The sequence below is a fragment of the Lactuca virosa genome, chromosome 8, assembly GCF_052849685.1.
Source record: "Lactuca virosa cultivar CGN04683 chromosome 8, Lactuca_virosa_CGN04683_v6, whole genome shotgun sequence".
Classification (NCBI taxonomy): domain Eukaryota; kingdom Viridiplantae; phylum Streptophyta; class Magnoliopsida; order Asterales; family Asteraceae; genus Lactuca; species Lactuca virosa.
In genome coordinates this window covers 30,818,916-30,828,221 of record NC_136433.1, presented here as the reverse complement: position 1 = coordinate 30,828,221, position 9,306 = coordinate 30,818,916, and the positions used below count along the sequence as shown (strand labels likewise).

Genomic DNA, 9,306 nt, shown 5'->3' with positions numbered 1-9,306 from the left:
ATAATTATTTATTACATGGAAAAAGGAAAGTTGTTAATCTAAAATAAATATTCTACAATAAACATATATCAAGCTACTACTGTTGTTGTTTTGTGAAGACATTAATAAGATCCAATGCCGTTTGAAGTTGTTTTTCAAGATGCTCGACCCTTGCGTTGTTTTCTTCTTGTTGGACGTTCATCATTTCTTTAAGCTCTTCGTTTTGTTGTTTATGTTTAGCAACAAGCTCCCTCATTTCTTCTATTTCATCATTTTTTCCAGAATGTAAGATACATCCGTTTTACCGTTCCTATTGGGAACCACCTTTGCAAAAGAGTCTAATCCATAAAGTCTTCTTTTTTAATCATGACCACCAACAACAACATAAAATAGCTTGTCCTCCTCAAATTCAACACCTTCAACTTCCAACTCTTTCCGTTTTTCTGTATACGCCGCCTACAAAATAAAAATAATATAAGTTAAAAGATATCAAATTTATGAATGATATTATGGACTAGCTACAATATAAAAATTTAACACTAAAATGAATATTACATGAATTTGTCTATCTTTTTCATTTGTGAAAGTGACTCCATCGTGATTCTTCGTGTGTGTATACAGGAACAATTCACTATGGGATGGATCACGTCCTAATTTCCTCTTCTGCATAAATACCATATAAAATGTCAAATATATAGATAAACATATATATACATTGATACGATGTACCATTTGAAAAATTACCAAATCAGAAGCTATCTTCAAATGACTTGCGGATCCAGCGTTATGTGTAGGTTTTGCTACTCTATCAGCCACACCGTTACGCCTAATTTTCTTATTTTGCTCAGATTTTAGCTTGTATTCTTCTGTATTCCTTTTTAATTGCCAGGAGTTCCAGACTTCCTGTGGAATATGAGCTGGTTTAAAGCCATGTTTGTTTCTTTTTGGGCTCCGCATGTTGAAGAGATATTGACCATAACTTTCTACCGCCTTCCTTGCCCAAGCTTGCCTCACCAGCGAGTCTATTGTTTCATCCCAACAACATTTTTTCTACACATTAACAATATAAACATAAGTTTAAGTGTAAATGTTTACCAAACAACAATTTATCACATATAGTTAATTACTTGAAACTCCTCCCAATATAATTCGCGCAATTCTTTGCTTACTTTTCCCCAAGCGTACCCTTCTGGATCTACTCTTTGTTTAAAGGACTGACTAATAAAGTGTGCACAAGGGCCTGGCGGCATTAGCCTATAAGTAATCATGTGATGTGTTAAGTGATGAATTGATATGTACGTGTAAACCAAAAGTTTATACATAGAAAAAGTTGTAATTAAGATTTGATTGGTAACTCACTTTTTTTCCAAACATGAACAGTTAAACGTCCATCTGGTCCACAATCTTCAGAGGAATTGTTTTCACCTTCTACACTTTCCACTACTGATCCTTTCATGGTTGGTTGTGTTGGTGATGGGGTAGATTCTGGGATAGGTGTTGTTGATGGGGTATATTCTGGGGTAGGTGTTGGGATAGATGTATATGTTGAGGATGTGGTAGCTCCTTTACTTAAGGAGGGTGTGGTAGTTACTGTAGTTGTGGATGATGGTAGTGTAGATGCAGGTTTTGAGGTTGTGGTAGTATATATAGGTGTTGATGATGTGGTAGTGGGTGTCGGTGTTGAGGATGGTTTAGATGATGTAGGTGCTGAAGTTTTGGTTATTGATGTAAGTGTTGAGGATTGTATTGTTCCAGTTTCTGAAGTTTTAGATGTATTTTCTAAGGACGGTGTGGATGTTGTAAGTGATGCCAAGGAAGTGGTAGTCATGGTTGATGTTAATGATTTAGGTACACTGGTTTTGTTGGTAGATGTTATAGGTGCTTTGGATGTGGTTGTTGGTATTGGGAAGTCGATTTCTTCATCTTGTAATTGTCTGTTTATGAATTTTGCAGCTGAAATCCTGTTGCGTTTCATAACCTGTGGTGCAATGAATTTAGTTGGCTTCACACCGGATGCTCCTTTAGCTTTCGAGTTCGACATCTTTCTTGCTTAAAAATTAGCAAAAAACTGTAGTCAATACCAACGTATCAAAGATGATAAACTACTGATGAGAAGAGAGAAACAAACAATAAAAATAAATTATATATGAAGGCATTACTACGCATACAAACTATTGAATACAATCAAAACCAATTTACTTGTAATTTAAGATGATAATATACATGAAGATGATCACAGAACAAGAAACGATCATCACGATAACAGTAAATTAAATAAAAATAAATTTTAGATGAGTGACAACCTATATCGCCAAAGTCAGTGCACAAACGTATAATGAACAAAGATTTCGATCAATTAGCCGTCGGATATGATGATTACAGAAAATGTAAACCATATTTCTAATTAGTAAACTTACCCTAATATGCAGCGTAATCGTGTGTAGGTTGGAGGGAAAGGAATTGTGAAATATTTTGAAGCTCCGCTAATGAAAAATTCGAACTGTGCTAATTACCGCTAAATATTTAGTAATTCAAATTTATTAAAGTAGTTCCAGATTGATAGATAGGGTATATACATCTAGCTAACGTCAAGAAAGAACATAGACTAATGAGGTGTTCATAGTATAATTTTAATTTAAAATTATAAACGAGGATTAAACATTAATAAACTATACATCTTTATGCTTTTATGTTTAAACCAAAATTTATATATAAAAGACGTACGGGTCATGTCAATATATATGGTAGTTGCTTATGGTGTGATGGTATCACCCATGGATGACATATGGGTTATTGGTCAACATGGTATTTGCTTATGGTGTCCATGGATGACATACGGGTCATTAGTCAACATGGTAGTTGCTTATGGTGTCCATGGATGACATACGGGTCATTGGTCAACATGGTAGTTGCTTATGGTGTCCATGGATGACATATGGGTCATTCTTCAACATGGTAGTTGCTTATGGTGTCCATGGATGACATATGGGTCATTGGTGAACATGGTAGTTACTTACGGTGTGATGGTATCACCCGTGGATGACATATGGGTCATTGGTCAACATGGTATTTTCTTATGGTTTCCATGGATGACATACGGGTCATTGGTCAACATGGTAGTTGCTTATGGTGTCCATGGATGACATACGGGTCATTGGTCAACATGGTAGTTGCTTATGGTGTCCATGGATGACATACGGGTCATTGGTCAACACGGTAGTTGCTTATGGTGTCCATGGATGACATACGGGTCATTGGTCAACATGGTAGTTGCTTATGGTGTGATGGTATCACCCATGGATGACATACGGGTCATTGGTCAACATGGTATTTTCTTATGATGTCCATGGATGACATACGGGTCATTGGTCAACATGGTAGCTGCTTATGGTGTCCATGGATGACATACGGGTCATTGGTCAACATGGTAGTTGCTTATGGTGTCCATAGATGACATACGGGTCATTGGTCAACATGGTAGTTGCTTATGGTGTGATGGTATCACCCATGGATGACATATGGGTCATTGGTCAACATGGTATTTGCTTATGGTGTCCATGGATGACATACGGGTCATTGGTCAACATGGTAGTTGCTTATTGTGTCCATGGATGACATACGGGTCATTGGTCAACATGGCATTTTCTTATGGTGTCCATGGATGACATACAGGTCATTGGTCAACATGGTAGTTGCTTATGGTGTCCATGGATGACATACGGGTCATTGGTCAACATGGTGGTTTCTTATGGTGTCCATGGATGACACACGGGTCATTGGTCAACATGATGGTTGCTTATGGTGTCCATGGATGACATACAGGTCATTGGTCAACATGGTAGTTGCTTATGGTGTGATGGTATCACCCATGGATGACATACGGGTCATTGGTCAACATGATATTTGCTTATGGTGTCCATGGATGACATACGGGTCATTGGTCAACATGGTAGTTGCTTATGGTGTCTATGGATGACATACGGGTCATTGGTCAACATGGTAGTTGCTTATGGTGTCCATGGATGACACACGGGTCATTGGTCAACATGGTAGTTGCTTATGGTGTGATGGTATCGCCTATGGATGACATACGAGTCATTGGTCAACATGGTAGTTGCTTATGGTGTCCATGGATGACATACGGGTCATTCGTCAACATGGTAGTTGCTTATGGTGTGATGGTATCACCCATGGATGACATACGGGTCATTGGTCAACATGGTATTTGCTTATGGTGTTCATGGATGACATACGGGTCATTGGTCAACATGGTAGTTGCTTATGGTGTGATGGTATCACCCATAGATGACATATGGGCTGCAATATTAATGAACATAATATTATGGTTATTCAATTTGAAGAAACGAAAGTTACTTTAGTTTAGCTGGAAAACACGTCTTACTTCTTACCTGAAGTCTCAGGTTCGAATCCTACTTATGTCAATAATTTTATTTAGATTCGTCTCTCTAAATAAAAAAAATATTTTTATTTAACTTTATCTTTTTAAATTTAAACTGTCAATGTATTTACAAAAATGCCTGTAGGTATTGACAAAAATACCCTAACCATTTACGTAGTAACCTTTGTACGTTTAAGGGCAATTATGTCAATTCATAGTCTAAACACATAGGCGCCATAATTTGGAGTCAGAGTCATCCCGTCGTTTCAGTTTATTGGCGATAGATCAACTACAATCCATTCCCAACAATCAAACTTCCAGCACGTTGATCAATAAACCCTAAAATCATTGTTGTTACATATTTTGAATTACAATCGAAGCAGTTCAACAAAATGGTAGCAAGTTTATCGTCAGAAAGAATGCGAACAAGACAACAAGGAACAAGGATCGCTGCTTTGCCATCGCACTTGATCGAAAAAATAGTAACTACGGTTGGGGGTAAATCACCAATCGATGCTTTTAAGTGCCAGTTAGTGTAAGTACGATGTGCATTACTTCTATTATACTTGTATACATACTTAATTTAGTGGTTAATAGATGAATTTTGTTGATTTGTGAATATAGTTGCAAACTCTTTAGGGATTCTGTATCATCAAACGCAATATATAAAACCATAGACACAAATCGATTAAGGTTTCGTCCATTAAGTGTTCATATGTATGAAGTGATAAGCAAATGCAGAAAGTTGAACAACCCACATGTACTCTTCAACGATGGAATGGTACTCTTTTTTTAAGCATACGGATAATTACGAATTCAATTAGTTTTCTATATTTGTATTTTTAAAATTGTATGATTACTTATTGTATGTCAGGCGAAGTATTTTACGATAGGGGAAGAAATAGTAGGGAAACAGTTGCTTCAAGATGCAGCCGATCAGGGGCAGTTGGATGTGATTTTCGTTCTGGGGATGATGTTGATGGCCGAAGGCATTAAAAGGAAGCAAGAAGCTCTGATCATGTTCAATAATGCATACGTTAATACTAGAAGAAGTTGGAATCTAATACATATCTGTAACAAGGTTCAAACCCACTTGTTATGGAGAACAAAGCAGATAAAATTCCATGGCTTACACAGAAGTAGTGCAAAGCATCCTTCTGTGAGCAGTTATGGAACAACTTTTATGTATCAATACAGTTGGTTGTTGAATTGTGATATTTGTTTATGGGATGCATGTTTGGTTAAGTTTGCTAGGATGTTTGACATTAGTTTCGAGTAGTTATATATATGATTGTTGTTTGATTCACACAATTAGTGATGCATATTGTATTTGTATTTTGGTGTAATGGGAATACATACTTTTAATTTTATTAAATGTTAATATATATATATATATATATATATATATATATATATATATATATATATATATATATGTTATTTTGATATATATGTTATTTTTGTCTTTTTCATTTTACTAACCAAAAGTCCACTGTGACCTATAATAGGTTATAATGTTTGAATAATGTGTTTTGACTGAAATACCCTTAGTAATCACATATTTGGATTGATTTCGAGGGCACGTTGGTCAATTTGCATTCTCTAAAGTGAAGGCGTCATTTTTGTTGTGGAAATAAAAATAAGTGTTTAATCAAGTCGTTATTAAGGAAAATATTGTATATAGAATTTATATTTTAAGTGGCTCTATATCTATATTTATTATGAATTTTATTTAAATTTATAATTACCCGTATACTACATGGGTTTTAACCTGGTATTGAATAATATCAACCCAATAATTTGACCTAGTATCCATCCAACACATCGAAATCAAGGGTTGTCGAAGGTTCCCTAATCGATACACACTTTGTTTGAATATGTGTTCTGCAATTGTCGATCTCAATTAAACCATTCTACAAATATTCTAAGCCATTATCCAATTATAAAAGTTATTCAACCATTCAAATTATAAAACTTTGAAGATTGGTTCAGCATTCGGTCATTAACTTTGAATATGTGTTGTGTATCGCTTGTTTTCGTACAAGGAGTGAAAAATTTTATAGATTTTGCTACCAGTCAACATAGGTTCATGGACGAAGATAAAATCAAATGCCCATGCATCAAATGTCGTAACATACCATATAGAGAAGTTGATACTGTTAAGCATCATTTGTACAAGTTTGGTTTTGTTGAGGAATATTGGTTTTGGGATAAACATGGCGAAACATCAATTGATGATGAAAACACGTTTTTAGGGGTGGATGATTCAAACACAAATTTTAGTGAAGGTGCATGTTCTTATAGAGAAATGGTCATAGATGCAATGGCTCCTGATTTAAATAATAGTAATCCTGAAGAGGAGCCAAATGCACTAGATAAAAAAATTATTTGATATGTTAGATGCAACCGATAAAGAATTGTGGCATGGATGTAAAAAAGTGACACGACTATCTGTTGTAGCTAAACTATTGAATATAAAATTAGAGTATCGCATACCTGAGCAAAGTTATGATGATATATGTCAGTTGATAAATGATTTGTTACCAGAGGAGAATAATATGGTAGGTAGTTTATACGAGAGCAAAAAGTTAATACAAGCACTAGGTTTGCCTATGGAGATGATTGACTGCTGAACGTCTGGATGTATGATATATTGGAGGCAAGACAAAGATCTTTATCGGTGCAAATTCTGCAATGCAGATAGGTACAAACGGTCAAAAAATTTGGCCAGATGTTCTCGCGTATCCTTTAAGAAAATGCATTACTTTCCTTTGACTCCAAGGTTGAAGAGACTGTATGCTTCACAATCCACAGCCACTTCCATGAGATGGCACTCCAAGAATCATGGACATGATGCTGGAGTAATGTGTCATCCATCCAATTCAGAAGATTGGAAGCACTTTGACAAAAGTCATCCTTCATTTGCAGCAGAAGTACGTAATGTAAGATTAGGCCTAAGTACGGATGGGTTTGCACCACATGGAGCATTTGAAAAACAATATTCATCTTGGCTTATTATTATAACACCTTATAATTTGCCTCCTTCTATGTGCATGAAAGAGTCTTACTTGTTTTTTACCGCACTTGTGCCAGGACCGTCAAACCCTAAGCATAAAATAGATGTATTTTTGCAACCAGTTGTTGCAGAGTTGGAGCAGTTATGGGAAGAAGGCGTACTAACATATGATATATCTTTAAAACAAAATTTCCATTTAAGAGCAGCTTTGATGTGGACAATAAGCGATTTTCCAGCATATGCAATGTTGTCTGGATGGTCTACAACAGGTAAGCTAGCATGTCCACATTGTGGGAAACATACACAAGCTTTCAGACTAAAGAATGGTAATAAGATGTCATAGTTTGACTGCCATAGAAGATTTCTACAGGTAAATCACCCATATAGAAAGGATAAAAATAAGTTCAAGAAGAATCGTGAAGTGACAGAAGGTCCTCCTCCAAGTAAGAATGGTGAACAAACTTTAATTGAGATTGAACAATTAGGTTTGGTAAAAGTCACTGAACTAAATGTTAATGATGTAAGATGTGGCGATCATGGTTGGAAAAAGAAAAGAATATTTTGGGATTTACCATATTGAAAAACAAACCTCATTAGACATAATTTTGATGTTATGCATATTGAGAAAAATGTATTTGAAAACTTTTTTACAATGTAATGGATGTTAAAGGGAAGACGAAGGACAATGTAGTAGCCAGAAGAGATATGAAGCTCTATTGTAGGAAGAAAAAAGGAGTTGATGATAATGAAAGAGCGTACTACGCTCTGGACAAGAATAAAAAAAAGCCATATGCGAATGGGTGGAGAAATTGCATTTCCCCGATGGTTATGTTTCTAATTTGTGCAGGTGTGTTGATTTAACAGTGTGTAGACTGTTCGGAATGAAAAGCCACGATTGTCATGTTTTTATGCAAAGATTGATACCAATTGCATTTCGTGAGATGTTGCCAAAACATGTGTGGGAAGCATTAATAGAGTTGAGTATTTTCTTCAAAACATTAACAGCAACATCAATCACAACAAAAGACATGGAAAGGATTGAAACCGAGATCCCAATAATTCTATGTAAATTGGAGACCATCTTTGTCCCTGGTATTTTTAATTCCATGGAACATTTACCAGTACATTTGCCATACGAAGCGAAGATATCCGGTCCCGTCCAATCTCATTGGATGTATCCATTTGAAAGGTTAGTATGGTACATCATAATGTATATATGTTGCTATTTTTGTAGGCTAATTTAAATAATATTCACTATAGATATCTAAATCAGTTGAAAAAAGATGTGAAAAATAAAGCTCTAGTGGAAGGGTCCGTTGTTCACGTGTACTTGCTACGTGAAGCATCAATATTTTGCTCTCATTATTTCGAGACTGGTGTCCCCACACGTAATAGAAAGTTGCCTCGAAATGATGATGGAGGAGGAGATGAGCAACCGGATGCTAACAACGAAATGTTAGATATATTTTCATATCATGGGCGTCTTCATCGAAGATACACGAATAGAATGATGTCTGATGAGGAAGTGCATGCTGCCCAAACTTACATACTCCTTAACGAAGATAAGATCAAGCATTACATCAGGTACGTAACATGCATCACTTTAAATTATAATAATCATTTGTTGTGTAATTGCTCTAGATTAATATTGCATGCATGATTTTGTTTATTACATCATAGTAACTTTAAAAATGTTATTCAAATGGTGATACATAATATTTGAAGAAGATATGATCGAACTTATTGGGGATATGGATGAACATGAGCTTGCAATCGAAGTGGAGAACTTTGCAATATGGTTTCAAAACTATGTAGGTGTTATTTTTGTATTTTTTAATTTTATTATTTTTTATGCTTATAATTAACTCTAATTAAGTGTTTTACCATTTTTCATATAGGCACGTAAGATCCG

The 9,306-nt window shown here is 35.4% G+C and overlaps 1 protein-coding gene across 1 annotated transcript; it reads left to right on the top strand.

The window, feature by feature from the left end:
* The first annotated feature begins 6,467 nt into the window (after nucleotides 1-6,467).
* On the top strand, nucleotides 6,468-9,054 carry LOC145130209 (uncharacterized). Its single transcript, XM_079065047.1, has 8 exons — nucleotides 6,468-6,666; nucleotides 6,779-6,982; nucleotides 7,079-7,663; nucleotides 7,880-7,933; nucleotides 8,065-8,149; nucleotides 8,242-8,583; nucleotides 8,655-8,978; nucleotides 9,036-9,054. The coding sequence occupies exons 1-8, from the start codon at nucleotides 6,468-6,470 to the stop codon at nucleotides 9,052-9,054; spliced, it is 1,812 nt and encodes a 603-aa protein (XP_078921173.1).
* The last annotated feature ends 252 nt before the right edge of the window (nucleotides 9,055-9,306 follow it).

What these genes read in the sequence shown, in the direction of transcription:
- LOC145130209 (XM_079065047.1), top strand. Translation starts at nt 6,468, where the DNA reads ATGGACGAAGATAAAATCAAATGCCCATGCATCAAATGTCGTAACATA. An exon ending in AAACACAAATTTTAGTGAAG is followed by an intron (nt 6,667 to 6,778) that starts GTGCATGTTCTT and finishes TTGATATGTTAG; the next exon opens with ATGCAACCGATAAAGAATTG. An exon ending in TGTAAGATGTGGCGATCATG is followed by an intron (nt 7,934 to 8,064) that starts GTTGGAAAAAGA and finishes TGGATGTTAAAG; the next exon opens with GGAAGACGAAGGACAATGTA.